Source organism: Mesoplodon bidens (genome assembly GCF_964165515.1).
Source record: "Mesoplodon bidens genome assembly, chromosome: 10".
NCBI lineage: Eukaryota > Metazoa > Chordata > Mammalia > Artiodactyla > Ziphiidae > Mesoplodon > Mesoplodon bidens.
Genome location: NC_138172.1, coordinates 45,860,381 through 45,877,791, shown reverse-complemented (window position 1 = coordinate 45,877,791; position 17,411 = coordinate 45,860,381). Strand labels below are relative to the sequence as shown.

The following is a 17,411-nucleotide window of genomic DNA, read 5'->3' as shown; positions in this document are numbered from 1 at the left end:
ACGGCAGGACCAGTTTGCTGCTGCAGCAACATCTTGCCTCTCCCGAATAACCAGCTTAGTGGCCTTTCACACAGAAATCAGCAGCCTTGATATCTCAGGCTATGTCCTATAAATACTGAGCAGCCTAGAGATTCCCAATACCTTGGGTTTTAAATGCAGACAAGCTCCTCCCCAACACAAGTTTCTAAGGACTTACATGGAAGGAAATGGGAGCTTATTTTTTTTTTTGGCCCTGGCTAGGGAAGTCCCTGGGAGCATTTTCTTTTTTTTTTTTCCCATCTGTTTTTTTTGCTGTTGTTAGTAAGCTTTTATTTAGTTAGTTTTTGGAATTTTATTTATTTTTTTATACAGCAGGTTCTTATTAGTTATCTATCTTATACATATTAGTGTATATATGTAAATCCCAATCTCCCAATTCATCCCACCACTGCCACCCCCCCTTCCCCGCTTTCCCCCCTTGGTGTCCATATGTTTGTTCCCCATATCTGTGACTCCATTTCTGCCCTGCAAACGTGGGAGCATTTTCTATTCTTCAATAAGGTTAAGAGAAAGCTGGTTCAAATGAAAACTCATACTTGTCCCCACTACTCTGACATTTCTATCCAGAAGACTCAAAGTCAAGGCCTTTTATGGGGCTAAATCCCACAGCCACATTTCTTCAAGTACTTTCCACAGATGGCAGGCTGCAAGATGCAGCAGCCAGTACAGGCGCTCACGTGCGGCCATGGCTAAGGAGGACAGGGCATCACAAGAAAGGGGAATCACTCACGGAAGTACTTCAGCGTCTCCTCAATCTGCTCGGTCGTGAGGTCAATGTTGGCATCTGGAGAAATGAGGGGTGTATGGAGCCAGTCGTCGTGGTCATAACCGTAGATGGTGTCAGCTCTTAGCTTGTAATGGGGCAGCTGCTCCTCCAGCAGGCTGATGATCTCAACTTCCGGAAGGTCAGTGCTGTTGCACACGTCTGGAGGGGAGAAGATGGAGAGATGAAAGCCCAAACTGGTGGTGGCCCCGCCGCTGCTAGTGACCTAACCCTGGGGCCTACAGCCAGTGTCTTGGCTACTTACCCGCAGCACAGAGAGGTCAGATGAGGCCACATCAGAGATCTTTTTCCAATTTAAGTTCTACTCTTGAAACTAGGAGTTATGCATGCTTACTGCCAGACCTACCTGAAATAGTTCCTGCTTGTTTAGCCGCCCACTTTCTGTGAAGTAAAGCCAAAATTCTTGTGCTTTCACCATTTGGGCTAAGTCTTTCTTTCCAACTCCTTCTCTGGCCATTCTCTCAATGACTCTACAATTAAGCCAAACCAGTTATAATTTCACCAATATGCCAAACTTCTTCCTGCCACTATTTTACCATTCAAACCATGTCTCCACATAGATAAGATCTTGCCTTCGTTTAATTCATTCATTCACCTGTTCATCCTCCTGCATTTCCTTCCATCCACCCATCCATCCATCCATCATCATCCAACTATATCCTGAGTCCCACAGTCACAGGAGACATGATGGTAAACGCAACAGTCATGGTCCTTGGCAATGCCTTTGCAATGCTTGTATCCTCATGGGGCTTCCAGCCATTAAAACAACAAGTGCCCCTCCATCAAAGCACAGCTTGAATACCACCACCCCCCGACAGGATGGTGTTTTGAGCATACCAGGCAGTATTAACCTGTTTTCCTCAGGAAGAATATGGACACCTTTGCCCAGAAGAAGGGCTATGCCAGAGACTTACCAAAATCCCCATCTCCTTCGTATTTAATAAGAAGGCTGCATGGCAGCCAAAAAAATTATGGAATCACAGGTAAAGAGAGCGTTCAGTGGCCAACTTCCCCCTTTCTTGGGCAGGAGCCCAGGGAAAGCACCTGCTAGCTGCCCCCCGCAAACCTCCTACCACCCCACACTAACCCTTCTTACTTAATTCAACATATAAAGCTTCACTACGGGACATTTCGACTCAGGAAGTCCACATGGCTTTTCAAGTGCTTGCGGAAAGAGTTATAAGTGGAAAGACATCTCAAATTTTACTTGGAGCTCTGGGGACTGGAGGGGGACATGTGAACGCTCAGGATTCTCTGCCTCATGTGGGAAATGTCACAGCCAGCACACTTGGCATTTCAGCCAGCCCCCACCAGGCTGGAGCTGCTCAGCCACTCTGCAAAGGTCTGCGGAGAACAGAGTAATGCCCTCCCCTCGGCCAGAGCCAGCAGCCCAACCTCAAGGCAGAAGATGTCTCGTATCTCTTTATCATCTCCCGCCAACGACAAAACACCCTCCAAAAGGCTCCAGCTGAGCTCCTAACTAAGGAAATATTTCCTCGTCTCACAGTCGAGTGGGGAGTAAGTTCCCGCAAAGCTCATCTCGAGGTGAGGCCTCACAACCATAAAATGACCAGCATCTGGCTGAGAGGATACAGGGTCAAGGAGGGATGGCACCCAAACGATGGCATCTCTTGGCTAACCATAGATCTGCTCCACAAAAGGCCACGCCAGCCTGTCCCTAGGAGAACGGGCAGGGTACCAACACATTCCTGCGTGACACACCCACACAACAGGCTAGAATCTTCTGGTGCCACTGCCATTTGGTGGTGGGAAAGGCAACAGACTCCAAAAAATAAAAATAAAATCCCTTCTAAGAACACCGTGTCACTTGTGAGCACACTGGCAGCTGCTCAAACGCTGAGATTTCCCTGTCCTTCCAGGTTCCCAGGGCTGAAGGTCATCATATTTACAGTGTGGGTCCTTGTGCCCAAGAGGTATCGTTTTCCTTAAAGCGTATGATGACCAGTGAGATCAAGTATCCAAAGGTGAGGCTGTGTCAAAAAGCCTTTTTAAAAATACTCTGAATATTTGATTTTTCCGTAATGTGACCCACCATGTAAACATCAGCAAGTTTTCAGCTGCCTGGCAGGCCCAGAGAGTTAGGAGACAATTATAAAGACTGCCCAGGGAGCTTTCCTTGACCCTGGCTGCAGAGCTAGGGGCCCCAAGGACCTCCTGTGGAGGGGGACACCACCTCTGTCACATGGAGAAGACACATCTGAGGCCTGAGGTTGGGTAAACATAACACGAGAGCCTTTGAGAATTCCCGTTATGCTTTCACCGTGCCACGCACCAAGCCAGGAGCCTTCAGTGCATTCTCTGACCCTCCCGGCAACCCGCGATGTAGATAATATTTGCTCTGACTTATAGGTGAGGAAGCTGAGATTCACAGGAGCTGTGGAATATCTTGTAGGGCAAGGTCACCTGGCTAAATAAGTGGCAGATTGTGTATGAGAAGCCTCAGCCGTCTGACTGCAAGCTGTGCCCTTCCCTCTGCCATCTGCCGCCCACCTCCCAGGCGGGAGCACTAGAAATGCTGGGGGATTCCCAGGCTATTCTCAAAGGGAAGTTTTCGTTCTAAACAGGTACAGATTTCATAAGTATGGTAGAGGTGTCCAACTAAACACACTGACAAATCAGGGAGGTGTCTGGATGATTTTCCCTTCCAGCGCGTAGGAAGTAAAGCCAAGAACTGAAGCAGCTTGTCTGCCGACTCACCCCCTCCCCTGGCGCTTACTCAAGCTCAGTGCGTGAAAGGGCATTGCTGGCCTCACTTGGAGGAAAGGAACCTTTGAATGCTCTCTACGGTCATCATTTCTCCACTGCTCCAACTCACACTATTAACAAGCTATACTAGGTAGTCTCGGGTAAGTCTCAAACGAAGGGCATCCACTTCCTGAGTGAACCCAGGCCCCGAGAGGTCCATGGCTTCTGGCAGGTCGACAGCAACAGCAGCCCGGAACCCACCGACCCCCAGCCTGTCAAAGCATCAAAGGCCAGGCTCACCCAGGCAAGTCGGGTGGACTTAGGCTCAGCATCCTCTCCTTCGCCAATTACAACAGCCCCATGGATGCCGGCTCCATCTGTGAAAGACACTTTTAAAATCACAGTATTGCCCTGCTTTAAAAACCTCCCCGCTCCCTATAAAGTGCTTCATGATTCAGCCCGCACTTTCCTAAGACAGAGCCTACTGACTGCTTCCCGATAGCCAAATTCTGCTTCCCGATAGCCAATTTCTGCTTCTTTCTTTCGGTAAAGTCACCCCGAAGGTGTGGCTGGGCACACGGCCACGCAGCTAAAAACTACATTTGCCATCTTTCCTTGCAGTAAGGTCTGCCCATATGCCTGGTTAACAGGATGTAAACAGAACTTCCAAGCCAGACCCTATCCAACTGTCGAAATGCAGAGATGGGGTGGTGCTGGAGACGCCTTCAACTGTATAAGTAAAGGCAGCACCTAGGGGGTTACCAGAGCAAACCTGGGTGCCTTGGACAAGCGGATAGGGGCAGCACTCCTGGGCCATGTACCACTTGGACTTTTAAGAGAGAAAGAAATACACATCTACCTTATTAAAGCCACTTCTCAAGGATCCCTTCAGTGAAGCCACACCACTTTTTGCCATCCTCCAAACACATTTTTGCACAAACCTTGGTTTGGACACCAGCTGTTCTAGCTGTCTGGAATGCCCTTCCCTGCCAGCAAACTCCATGGCAAAATATCACTCAAATTCACCCCATATTTCAAGCTTCCCTTGACCTCTCCCCTCTGGCTATGTATCTAGTACAGAGATTATTTCACTACAATGTTACATGCGTCTTCTAACAGAGAGTCCCTCAGAAGGAGCTCTGAATTACCCCTTAACATCTAACCCAGCGCTCAGCATCACGCTGGGCAACAGGAAGTGCTCAGTAAGCGCTGGATGAATGATGGAAAAAAGGGAGGAAGAATCGGCCACCCTAGTCGGACAAACACCCAGCCTTTAGCATGGGGGAGGTGGAGCCATCTAGTGTCCAGGTCTTTTCAAGTCTCACTCAGTATCTTCGTCCAGCAGGGAGGAAAGTCCCACGGGGAAGTGAATGGCGCCTCAACCACTCAGCAAACGCAAATCCAATCTAATGTCCAGCATTCTTATAGCACCACCCTGGGAGCAGAACGTAAAACCTCTCTTCACCTCTTCAGAGCTATAACCCTTCCTAGCTTTCTCCAAGACATAAGGTTTGAAGCGGGTCCTCCTATCCGAGGATGGGGGCTTCACTGAGGGCTGTGGGAGGTGGGAGAGGGCCCTGAGGGTCTGGGGCTGTAGGTCCAGCTATGTCCACTCTCCACCTGACTTGGGCTAGATCCATAACCCCCAGAGGGGGCTTAAAGGAGGCCCCTCCATCTAAACATTTGCACTGATGCAAAGGTGACCACACGCCAGGTTCATGAAACCTGCCAGGCGCCCCAGATGATGCAAACATTTTACAGCAGAGACTGCAGCTCTAAATTAGTGTCCAACGTTTAAAAATCAGAGAATCTTCATGCAAAAATACAGATCCCTAGCCTGTTGGGAAAAGCCAGCATATCTAGGACCACACAGTTATAGGCTCTGAGTGGTGGCCACCTCCAGATGGGTGGGGGGGTAGCTCCACTGGGGTTTCTGGGCCTTCTGCCTGTACACTGGAGCTGAGGGCGCTGGGCCCAGGAGAACAGAGAGCTGCAAGGGACAGGAGGACAGTATCCTGAACACTCCCCCAGGCTCCGGAGATCCTAGGAAAAACAGCAGGGGGAGAGGCGAGGATAAAAGGAGGGAGAGAGTGCAGTGCTGGACAAAGAGGAAAAGCTTGGCCAGAGAAAATCTGGCAAAATCAAAGTAAGAGAGGAACAGAAGGGCACAGGAAAGGAGGAAGGAGGAAAGCCAGACACTGAGGCAGGCCAGCCAGCACCATGACTGCCACCTGCTGGCAAGCGCCTGAGGCCCTGGATGCAGCAAGAGCTGCTCCAGGAGTTTGGAGAATGGGCTCCCAGCCCTGGCCCTGCCCCCAACTTCGCCATGTCACCCGCAAGTCACGTCTTGGTTTATCTGGGACTTTGTCTCTCCATCTGTAGAACAAAGGCATCAGGTTGCAGAAAAGCTCTTTTTCTACCCAAAATGTCTCTGAGCCACCAGACCAAGGGCTGTGTCTGGGGGTGGCCGCCACTCCCAGCACACCCTGCCTCCACCGAGGGGGGCCCATAGCACCTGGATATGCCGACTCCTTCTGAGAGGGCGGGGATCTGTATTTTTACATAAGATTCCCTGATTTTTAAATGTTGGACGCTAGTTGAGAATTCTGTAAATACCTGAGGTCAAATTAAACACATGTGCCTCCGGTTTGCACGCCGGGGTTTCCCATCCTGGTGTCTAACTCTGGGCCTTGGGAGAAGGTTCCAGACTACACTAAAGGTGACAAGCAAAGAACGTGACCCCAGCCTGTGCTTGAAGAACTTCTGGCTAGGGTCCGTAAGCCCCTGTCATTACCCATTAACCTTGGCAGTGACTGCAAACCCATAGCCATGTTTTAAAGTCTTCACAAGACAAGACAGCTCACCTACTCAGCCACCTGCAAATCATTCTGTACAGACTTGAAAACAACGCCTTTTTCATGAGTTATTAGGATTAAAGGGCATGAGCTCAGAGACTCACACACAGGCCATACTGGTGCCAGGGACACACGTGATACTTTGCAACTGCTATCTGCCAGACGTCCTTCTGGAAAATTCTTCGCTATCATAGGGTCACATAGTAAAGAGTCTCACCTAAGCTTTGTTGGGGAACTCAGTGTTAGTAATTATTCTCTAGAATACCATAAAAGTTGTGATTTCACCAACTACAAAGGGACCTTTAGAACTAGAAATTACTGGCTCAACCACGTCATTTAATAGAAGAGGGCTGCACTCAGAGAGGCTGAGGAGGTGGCTGAATGTCACAGAGCAGCCAGTAACAGACGTGAGACCGAGGCACGGTCCACTGCATGGCCCCCGTACCAGGAGCCTAAGGAAGCGGCAGGACCACCCCGCAGGCTGACATTCTCCACTGTTTACCCAGCACCCTGCCTAGTAACCAGTAAAGGCTCAATAAACATTTTGCTGAATGATACAAACCACTTGTATCTATTCTTGCATTTCACTTGCTCTCACAAACCAGTAGGCAGTGCAGGGTGAAAAGCAGGAACACATTTACAAACCAGGAAACCAAGGTCCCAAAGGTTATACGAGGAGCCCAAGTCATTCCACCACTCGGAAGTGGCTGAGCCCACTGCACACACACCCCTGTCCCCCGACACCGTCCCCCCAACTCTAATCCACACACGACTCGCTGCTACTCTCTGCCCCTTGAGAGAGGATCACCTAGGGAAGGAACCTGCAAGAAAGCATTTCTCCTCCCTTCACTCGTCTGTGGGCATTTCAGCAGAACTGGGGGACCCTCCCGAGAACTGAGTCTGGGGTGATGGTGCCCCGGGGCAGACAGCACTTCTGTAATGGGCTCTTTATATGCTCCTTCGGTTCTACCACAGGCCTTCTCTGCCAGGATCTATGAGGGTGGGATCCAGGAGCTGGCTTTTACATCAAGTTCTCCAGGGGGATCTTGCCCATCAGCATTTGAGAGTTGACAGCCCCTTGTGATTTTCATTAACTAAATTTGCTTTCTTAAAAAAAATTGATAAATAAGGCCTGTGGCTCAACGTTCAAATGGTCTAAAAGGGCAACGTGGTCCCCTCGCCTATCCCTCCCACGCACCTGCCCTCTCCCCACTTCTACCCGAGACTTCTCAGACCCCTCCCCAGGGCTAGCGTGAGCTCACACCCAAGCCAGCCTCTCTCAGCCCTTCCACTTACAGAAAGGGACACTGAGGCCCTTCCAGAGGTGAGGCCCCCTGGGCGAGGTCTCATGGCTGAGCAGTGTTGGCACTGGACGCCAGGACTCCTGATGCTTTCCTGTCCCCACCATCCTAAGTTCACCTCCCGACACACTACCTCCTGCTCACATTCCAGCCCCACAGGGACATGACGGGGACAAGATTTCTCTTCTCTTTCTCGATGCCTCGCTGTAAGCAGTAACCGGTGTCTCCAGAGGCACTCGCATGGAAGCAGAAAGGCCAAGGAAATCAGGATTCAGAGACAGAAACAAAACCTGACACTGGAAGGGCCGTGGCCTTACCTGCCACCAGAAGTGACTCTTTCTAAGAAAAAAGATAAACAATGACCCCGGTTCAGTTCCCCACAGATGGGGTGTCAGGTTCTGAGCTGTGGCTTGATGACACACGACACCAGCTCCCCGTGACAGCGGCACAAACGGAGACGGCCGAGCCGCCCAGCGGCCGCCTTCACAAGCAGGGTCTCCAACACGAGGCTGAAGCGCCACCTTGTGCAACTGAATGTGGCCCCGTCCACTCAGACTCGCCAGCGTGCTGTGCAACAGGAGGGCAGGAAGAGGCGGGACAAAGCAAAGTCAGAAGGACCCTGCTATGGAGGCCCCCGGATGTCAAACTGATCGCAGTGTTTTGCAGAAATAGTGACTCCAATGGGCTTGGCACAGAAATCTACAAAAGCAGACGATACCACATTACAGGATAGATTGATTCTAACACTAAGACATAAAGTTAGAACTGCACAGAAATTTTATTTTAAAAGGAAAAATTAATGTGTTAATTTTAAGAGTTAAACCTGCAGGAAAACGCTCAAAAAATGGGGTGGGGTGGGGTGGATTAATATTCATTTGAATTTGTTTTACTAGGAAATAAATAGAAAAAAATACTTTGGTTTTCCAATTTTCTTGATAATTTCTCTTAAAAGCGTACATATTATATATCTTATAATTATTAAATTACCAGGCGAAAATATTTACATGAAAATAGCCAGTGTCAGTGTGATTGTAATTAATGTGCTCACAGCTGAATTAGTGTTTAGACAGATGGAGCTGGTGGAAATTGGAACGACACTTGCAGTAAACGGTTTGACAGCATGTTTGGAGAACCAAAATTCTGTCATGACCCTCAAACAAGTAATCTCCCATATGGGATTAAAAATAAGAGCAGAATCTAAAAAATCTGAAGTGCAAAATACATAAGTGTGTTTATAGTACATATCTGATAAAGTTAAAAACATGCATAACCAGGTTCCTTGAAAAGTTAACATGCATAACCAGGTTCCTTGAAAAGTTAAACAGAATTACCATATGATCCAGCAATTCCACTTCCAGGTATATACCCAAAAGAAGTAAAAGCAGGGACTTGACCAGATATTTGTACACCGTATTCATAGTAGCATTATCACAATAGCCAGAATGTAGAAGCAACCCAAGGGTCCATTAGTGGATGAACAGATAACAAAATGTGGTAGATATGTACAATGGAATATTATTCAGCCTTACAAAGGAAGGAAATTCTGACATAAGCTACAATATGGATGGACCTTGAGGACGTTACACCAAGTGAAACAAGCCAGTCACAAAAGGACAGACACTGAATCCTCCTATGGGGGCTGCTGGAGGAATCAAATTCAGAGACGGAACGCAGAAAGGTGGCTGCCAGGGGCTGGAGGAGGGGGGAAGAGGAATCTGTGTTTAATGGGTGCAGTTGCATCTGGGGAAGATGATGAAGTTCTGGAGATTTACAGAGGTGATGTGTGCAAAACAAGGTGAAGTGTACACTTAAAAATGGCCAAAATCGGGCTTCCCTGGTGGTGCAGTGGTTAAGAATCCACCTGCCAATGCAAGGGACCTGGGTTCGAGCCCTGGTCCGGGAAGATCCCACATGCCTCAGAGCAGGTAAGCCCGTGCACCACAACTACTGAGCCTGCACTCTAGAGCCCGCGAGCCACAACTACTGAAGCCCGTGCGCCTAGGGCTCATGCTCCACAACGAGAGAAGCCACCGCAATGAGAAGCCCACGCACCACAGTGAAGAGTAGCCCCCGCTTGCCTCAACTAGAGAAAGCCTGCGCGCAGCAAAAGACCCAACGCAGCCAAAAAAAAAAAAAAAAGGCTAAAATGGTAAACTTTATGTTATGTATGTTTTACCATTATTTTTTTAAAATAAATAAACGATGACCACTCTACTCATGTTATCTCCCAGTACGGTTTCACATAACTCCTGTTTGTTTTGTTTTGTTTTGTTTTGCGGTATGCGGGCCTCTCACTGTTGTGGCCTCTCCCGTTGCGGAGCACAGGCTTCGGATGCACAGGCTCAGTGGCCATGGCTCACGGGCCCAGCCTCTCCGCGGCATGTGGGATCCTCCTGGACTGGGGTGAACCCGTGTCCCCTGCATCGGCAGGGGAATCTCAACCACTGCACCACCAGGGAAGCCCTAGTGTCCCATTTTGTAGAACACAAAGTTTTTCAGAAGCAAGTATATTGTGTTACAGCAAGAATGCCTGTATAAGGTTTAATTTTTGTGCAGTCAAATTTTTTTCCACCAGTTTTACTGAGATATAATTGAGTTACAGCACTGTGTTAGTTTAAGGTGGACAGCATACTGATTTGACTTACATATATCATTGAAATGATCATCACAATAAGTTTGGGGAACATTCATCACCTCATATAGATACAAAATAAAAGAGACAGAAAAAATTGTTTCCATGTGATGAAAACTCTTAGGATTTACTCTCAATAACTTCCATATATAACAAACAACACTGTTAATTATATTTATCATGTTGTACACTACATCTCTAGTACTTATTTATCTTATAACAGGAAGTTTGTACCTTTTGACTGCCTTCATCCAGCTCTCCCTCCCCCGAAGCCCCCATCCCCCCCTTGGTAACCACAAATCTGATCTCTGTTTCTATGAGTTTTTGTTTGTTTGTTTCTGAAGTACAATTGACCTACAACACTATGTTAGTTCCTGTTACACAACACAGTAATTCAATATTTCTATATATTTCAAAATGATCACTAGGACAGGTCTAGTCACAGTGTGTCACCAACCAAAGATTTACAAAACTCCTGACTATACTCCCCACACTGTACATTTCATACCGTAAATCATTTGTTTTGCAACTACAAGTTTGTACCTCTTAATATCCCCTTGATCATTTTCTTTGTAATCCTAGCCTTTGGATGGCCTTCCCCATCTCAAGATTACGAAAATATCCAGCAATATTTACTTTTAGCACTTCTGTGGCTTCATTCTTAACATTCTGTCTTTGAATCACCTGGAATTTATTGGGTTTGAAGGAGCTATATAGGGATCCAGCTGTACTTTCTATAATGATAACAAACAACAGCAATAATAATGGCAAATATTTATGGATGCTACCATCTCCAAGCATTTATCTCCACTGACTCATTTAAACTTCCCCACAGCCCTAAGAGTGGAGACTATTATCATCCCCACTTTACAGAAGGGGAAACTAAGGCACAGAGGTTAAGTAACTGGACCCACATCACATGTTAAGTATTAGACCTGGCTTTCTCACACAGAGTCTGGACCCATTGGCCACAGCCATAGCCACCACCCATGCTGCCTCTGGCCCTCTGGTCTCACTGATTAAATAATTCCTCCGTGTAACTCTCTTTTCTCTAAATTGTCCTCCTCCTCCCAACTTCCACTCTCTTGAGTACTTTGCTTTGAGACTTCCTAAAACATAGCACATCGCTAAAGCTTTACTTTTGACCCATTCAGAGACTTTGTCTTCAAATGTCAGACGTGACTGATCTTACTTTTGTCCTGCCTCCTGGTGGTTCTACTCTCTTGAGGTTCCGTTAGTTACCTGTCTTTTGTTTTATAGAATATGTGTCACCAGATTCTCTTTTTTTTCCCTAGTGATTTAGGGCAGAGTTTCCTCCAAGTGCTAGGAATGGAGGGTGGCAGGCACTATGCAGGGTGGCCTCCAGCTATGAGTTACCATCACCATTTAACCTTTGAGCTATGCAAACATCATCATTTTCTTATGGGGGTCATGTTGTGAAAGACGAGGAAACACTGATTTGGAAGGTTCACACTCTATCTTTTTTTTTTTTTTTTTTTTTTGGTGGTACACGGGCCTCTCACTGTTCTGGCCTCTCCCGTTGTGGAGAACAGGCTCTGGACGACCAGGCTCAGTGGCCATGGCTCACGGGCCTAGCCGCTCCGCGGCATGTGGGATCTTCCCAGACTGGGGCACGAACCTGTGTCCCCTGCATCGGCAGGCAGACTCTCAACCACTGTGCCACCAGGGAAGCCCCACACTCTACCTTGTTTTTTGCTTGTTTGTTTGTTTGTTTGCAGTACGCGGGCCTCTCACTGTTGTGGCCTCTCCTGTTGCGGAGCACAGGCTCCGGACGCGCAGGCTCAGCGGCCATGGCTCACAGGCCCAGCTGCTCCACGGTATGTGGGATCTTCCTGGACCGGGACACGAACCCGTGTCCCCTGCATCGGCAGGCGGACTCTCAACCACTGCGCCACCAGGGAAGCCCCACACTCTATCTTTAAGATATGACACCTTATGATATCATATCAAAGAGGCATGGTAGACACTGCTAGTGGCTTCCCAACCACCCATACTCTCCAACTTTCCTTAGCATCAAAGACCTGGGAAGTCTACATTTCTCAGCCTCCCTCGTAGCAAGGTATGACCAAGAGCGTTAAGTTCTGGCCATTGAGATTTAAGCAATGGTATGGTGAGGCTTTCCCAAAGGCTGCCTTCCTACAGCCTGGAACTTGGACATGATAGCTGGAGCTTCAGCAGCCTTCTAAGACCATGAGGTGACCTGAAGGATAGAAACCACGAGTATGGTGGAAATGAAGGACAGGAGGAGCCCAGGCCTTTAGGACAGGAGGGCCACACCAGCACTGCAGAGCCTCCCTCTGAACTTCTTTTACGTGAAAGAAAAATAAATCCTATCAGGTGAAGGCACTGTTCTATGCAGCTAAGCTTAAGCCTTGCTGATACAGGTAGTTACCTTTAAATTACTAGGAGGTAAATCTGTATTTCTCTCATTATCTGTAGCAAAAATAGGATAACTTGCTTATACTTCATCTCACTAATCTTCCTCCCACCTCTTGGGTTTTGTTGCTCTAATCTGGGGATTCAGATCCAATTTCCTGTTTTCAAATTATTAACTCTTTACACTTAACCTTTGCTTTCTGGTTTCCAAAAATATTTACACCCAATATTTATAGTCAGACTCTCAAAGACCTTCAAGGCAGCCTGAGCAGCTGCCAGAGTTCAGGGCCCAATCCTTCTGTCTATCCTCTCCTCCCCAAAGTCAGCCCTTACCAAGGAACAATGGAAGTCAGTTAGCATTAGGGATAAACTTTGAGATAAAGACTTATGTGCCAAATCACAGAAACTTCATTTTATTAATAGAACAAAATTTTGTGAACCCGAAATTCCTACTGTGCCTCTACCATTCAATGCAGTCAACTGTCTTATTGTTAATCTAAATTAACTTCCGGAACAGGAAATTCTGTTTATAAATGAACAATGGTTACTTTTTCAAAACATCACATGAGATCATCTGGATATTAAAAGATTTCAAACTCATCCAAAAACAGATCACTACAGCCTGATAATAAACAGTTAAAACATATGAAACAATAAAACCTGGGCGTGAAACGATTCCACGTTACTTGAATCAGGTTTCAAACCAACACAAACATAAATTCAAAATGTAGAAAATTACAAAGGATAACCTCCTACAAAGAAGAATACAAATGAAGAAATATAAGCCTTTGCTAAATATAAATAAATAAAGGAAAAAAATTTAAAGTTATCTCATCAGGTGACGTATGTATGATACACAAGTGTCAGGAGTAGTTAAAGTTCCTCTGAGGTGTGCACTTGAATAGCACAGATGACCACTCAAGATCCCTTGCTCAGCTTCCCAACGTCAGGGATGAGCCAAGAAAAACAAGGACAGCAGAAACCAAAAAGCGACTTTCTGAAAGCTTATTAAAAATGCAGGGCTTCCCTGGTGGCGCAGTGGTTGAGAGTCCGCCTGCCGAGGCAGGGACATGGGTTCGTGCCCCAGTCCGGGAGGATCCCACATGCCGCGGAGAGGCTGGGCCCGTGAGCCATGGCCAGAGCCTGCGTATCCAGAGCTTGTGCTCCGCAACGGGAGAGGCCACAACAGTGAGAGGCCCGCATACCGCAAAAAAAAAAAAAAAAAAAATGCAGCCACACTGGGAGACATGTGAGTGTATGGCTGGGTGACAGCTAAAGGGCCTGGGGTGTCTTTTTGGGGTGATGAAAATGTTCCAAAATTGACTGTGGTGATGATTGCACAACCCTGTGAACATACTAAAAACCATCAAATTATACACTGTAAATGGATGAATTCTATCTCAATGAAGCGGTTACTCATACACAAAAAATGTAACCACAAGGAATGTGAAAAAAGGCCTCTGGGCACATCTACCACCCTTGGGTATATCTCCAAATCTCCTGCCAAACACTGTTCAAGAAAGACACATCTGAATCCATCCAAAAGGTTAAATCACCTTCCCTATCATCCTAGGAAAGCCCAAGGAACTTCTAATACCCTTCACTGCCATTTCTACTGAAAATGGGTCAAGCAAAATGAGATTTCATGCTTAGAAACAATAAACTCTGGCTGCCTGGAGACTCCAACGATATGGAACAACTGTTCACGGCTTAACAATGCTGAGGGGAATGGGCTATTACTGGACCCAACAGGAGTCCTTTGAATTTTTATTTTTGGCTTCTCAGCTAAAAAGGGATATTTCTCTCTTATTGTTAAGTTGAAGTCCTGATACAGATCAGGGCTTGAAGGTCTAGACCAGCAGTCCACCAACTACAGCCCACAGTAAAATTTGGCCCCCTGCCTGTTTTTATAAATAAAAATTGCATTGGAAAAGAGCTACGCCCATTCCTTTAGGTATTGTCTGTGGCTACAACAGCAGAGACCACAGAACTGACAAACCTAAAATATTTACTCTCCGGCCCTTCAGGGCTAAGTCTGCTAGCCCCTACTCTAGGCCATCGGAGCCCAGGTCCTTCCCCTACCCACCCCCACTGAGTTCCCTAGTCCAGCAGAGCTAAGAGACTAGGCAAAGGGCTTAAAGGTCACTGACGCCACTTCAGGGGTTTTCCTGAAGACCACCTACATGCCTGTGCCATTCAAGACCATTACTGCTACCTGAGGGTCTTCTAAAATCCAGGCTGATTTTCCCTCACTCCCCACCCTTGCTATGGTTCACTGTGAATGAAGTACCATTTCGTAACTCAGTGACCTTGAGCCAGGCCATGGAACTTCCCTGGGCCAATGGAATGTGTCACTTACTGCATGTCCAATCAGAGGCTCTGACTGTGCCTGTGTGGTTACATTTGTCCCCTTGAGCTCCTGTCCTCTGCCAGGAGAAGAACACGGCCCTACACAGCTGCTGCCTGTCATCTCAAATCTTCAAATGAGACAAGTGAAGCAGACCTGAACTGAAGCTCAGGCATGGAAACTTAAGACAAAGAGCAAGGAGTAAATGTTGCAGTAGCCACTGTGAAATTGAGAGCTGTTTGTTACCTAGCATTTCTACAGCAAAACCTAACTAATACACACACCCAATTTAAAGGCACGTAAAGTACGGCCACCGAAAACTAGCAGGATAAAGTTCACTGCATAGGACTGACATTCCATCATCATCAGGATCTCCTAACAAGTAGTCTAAGCAAGAAAGACGTGGCCACTCTTGGCTTTCATAACACTCTCCCTTAAAAAACAACTCCTGGAATTAACTCCAGCAAATGGCAGATAGGAATAAAATAAAATAAAAGTGGGATGGACCAAGGCAGGAGAAGAGATGGGAGCAGATCTCTTTTGTTCTACACATTTAAAGTTGCCGGCCCTACCTGTCATACTCTCTAGACAAATAACACCTCTCTCCTCCAATCCCTTTCAAAAAAGTTGCAAACCCAAGGCACTGCAGGTGTCTGGTCTCAAGGTTAAGGCTGCCACTCCAGTTGCTAGTGCTCCCCTGGCCCACTAGGTGGCGCTGCATCTGCACCTGCGCAGGCTCACACCCTCCCTCAGGTCCCAGACAAAGGGAGGAGAGGACACCAGAATACAGTACTTCCAGGCCTGCCTCAGACTCAGACTTGCCCCTTCCCATTTCTACTCTCCACAAACCCTCCTTAAATAGAACTGAAATAGCACTGAGCGATGGAGTTCAAACCTACAGTTAACGACAACCTGAGTTGTCTGTTGTGAGGTTTTTTCAACACCAGAAAAAAAGTATAGTTACATTTATCAGGTACACTGAAATCTAACGTGTTGGGTTGGGTGTGAGAACTGAATTCCTACCAAAAGCAGAGAAGGGAGGTCAGGGTTCCCATGCCCGTCGGCTCTGCCTCCTCATCATGTTTCTAACCATTAAGAAGCAAGACCTTCCTTCTCTCCCACCAAAAACATGACCCACATGCATGGTCCATCATGCAGATCAAAATCCAGTTTGGGGCTGAAAACCTCCTGGAAGAGGGCAATTCGAGTCTTGCCCTAAGCTGACTCTCTGGGGGTCTGGGCTTCGTGTTGGCAATCTCTGGCTCCTCTGGCCATACCAGTTCATTTTCTTCCACCTGCCTTTAAAAGTCCTTGCTAGCTTGAGACTGAAAAATGGAATACTGCCTGCCATATCGGTAAACAAAGGATGTCACAGTCATCACCGATTGCAGCCACCACCAGACAGTGAGCTGGTGAGCCCTGAGGGAACTCAGGAAGGAAGAGAATACCTGCCATCTAGCAGCCTTCAGACAGCAGCCACTCCCTACCGTGAGCCCTGAGGAAACTCAGGGCTGAAAAGAATACCTGTCATCTAGCAGCCATCAGACTGCAGCCACTCCCTGTGGTGAGCCCTGAGCAAACTCAGGATGTGAAAACGCAGGATACTGGTCCCAGATAGCTGAGGTGCATTATCAAAGGAATGATTTCAGTGAGCCCAGACTCTTGCATCTTCCCATACATAGAAAAGCGCTAAAGTCCTTAACTTGGGATATCTGTTTGTTTTTAATTAACAATTATCTTTTTTAAAATTATTATTTATTTATTCTGGCTGCACGGGGTCTTCTGGCATGCGAACTCTTCTTAGTTGCGGAATGCACGCGAGCTCTAGTTCCCACACTAGGGGTCAAACCCACGCCCCCTGCATTGGGAGCGCAGAGTCTCACCCACTGGACCATCAGGGAAGTCCCTTAATGATATTCTTTTGACATTCAGACTACCTGCCCTTTGTTGCAAAACTTCTATATAACCTGGCTCTCCCCTTGCCTCCTTGGAGCAGTTCTCTCAGGGTTACTTGAGATGCTGCCTCTGGGCTTGAAGTCCTAAAAATTCCCACCAAATAAAACATAACTCTCAATTGTTAGGCTGTGAATATATATATATTTATTTATTTATTTATTTATTTATTTATTTATTTTTTTTTGCGGTACGCGGGCCTCTCACCGTTGTGGCCTCTCTCGTTGCGGAGCACAGGCTCCGGACGCGCAGGCTCAGCGGCCATGGCTCACGGGCCCGGCCGCTCCACGGCATGTGGGATCTTCCCGGACAGGGGCACAAACCCGTGTCCCCTGCATCGGCAGGAGGACTCTCAACCACTGCGCCACCAGGGAAGCCCTGTGAATATTTTTTAAGT

General features: G+C 47.3%; 1 protein-coding gene across 10 annotated transcripts in view; it reads right to left on the bottom strand.

Annotated features, from left to right (window-relative positions):
* Positions 1-17,411, bottom strand: part of TRAK1 (trafficking kinesin protein 1) — a 106,614-nt gene that overhangs the window by 77,990 nt on the left and 11,213 nt on the right. For 8 of the 10 annotated variants that reach the window (XM_081246741.1, XM_081246742.1, XM_081246730.1 and 5 more), the window contains exon 2: positions 770-964. Coding sequence is in view for 4 of the 10 variants with exons in the window: in XM_081246732.1 (XP_081102858.1) it covers positions 770-964 (195 nt within the window). In the remaining 6 variants the exon portion in view is untranslated. Of the gene's footprint in view, positions 1-769; positions 965-1,169; positions 1,279-8,002; positions 8,321-17,411 lie in introns of those variants that run through there. The other 2 variants (XM_081246738.1, XM_081246743.1) reach the window with 2 other exon arrangements.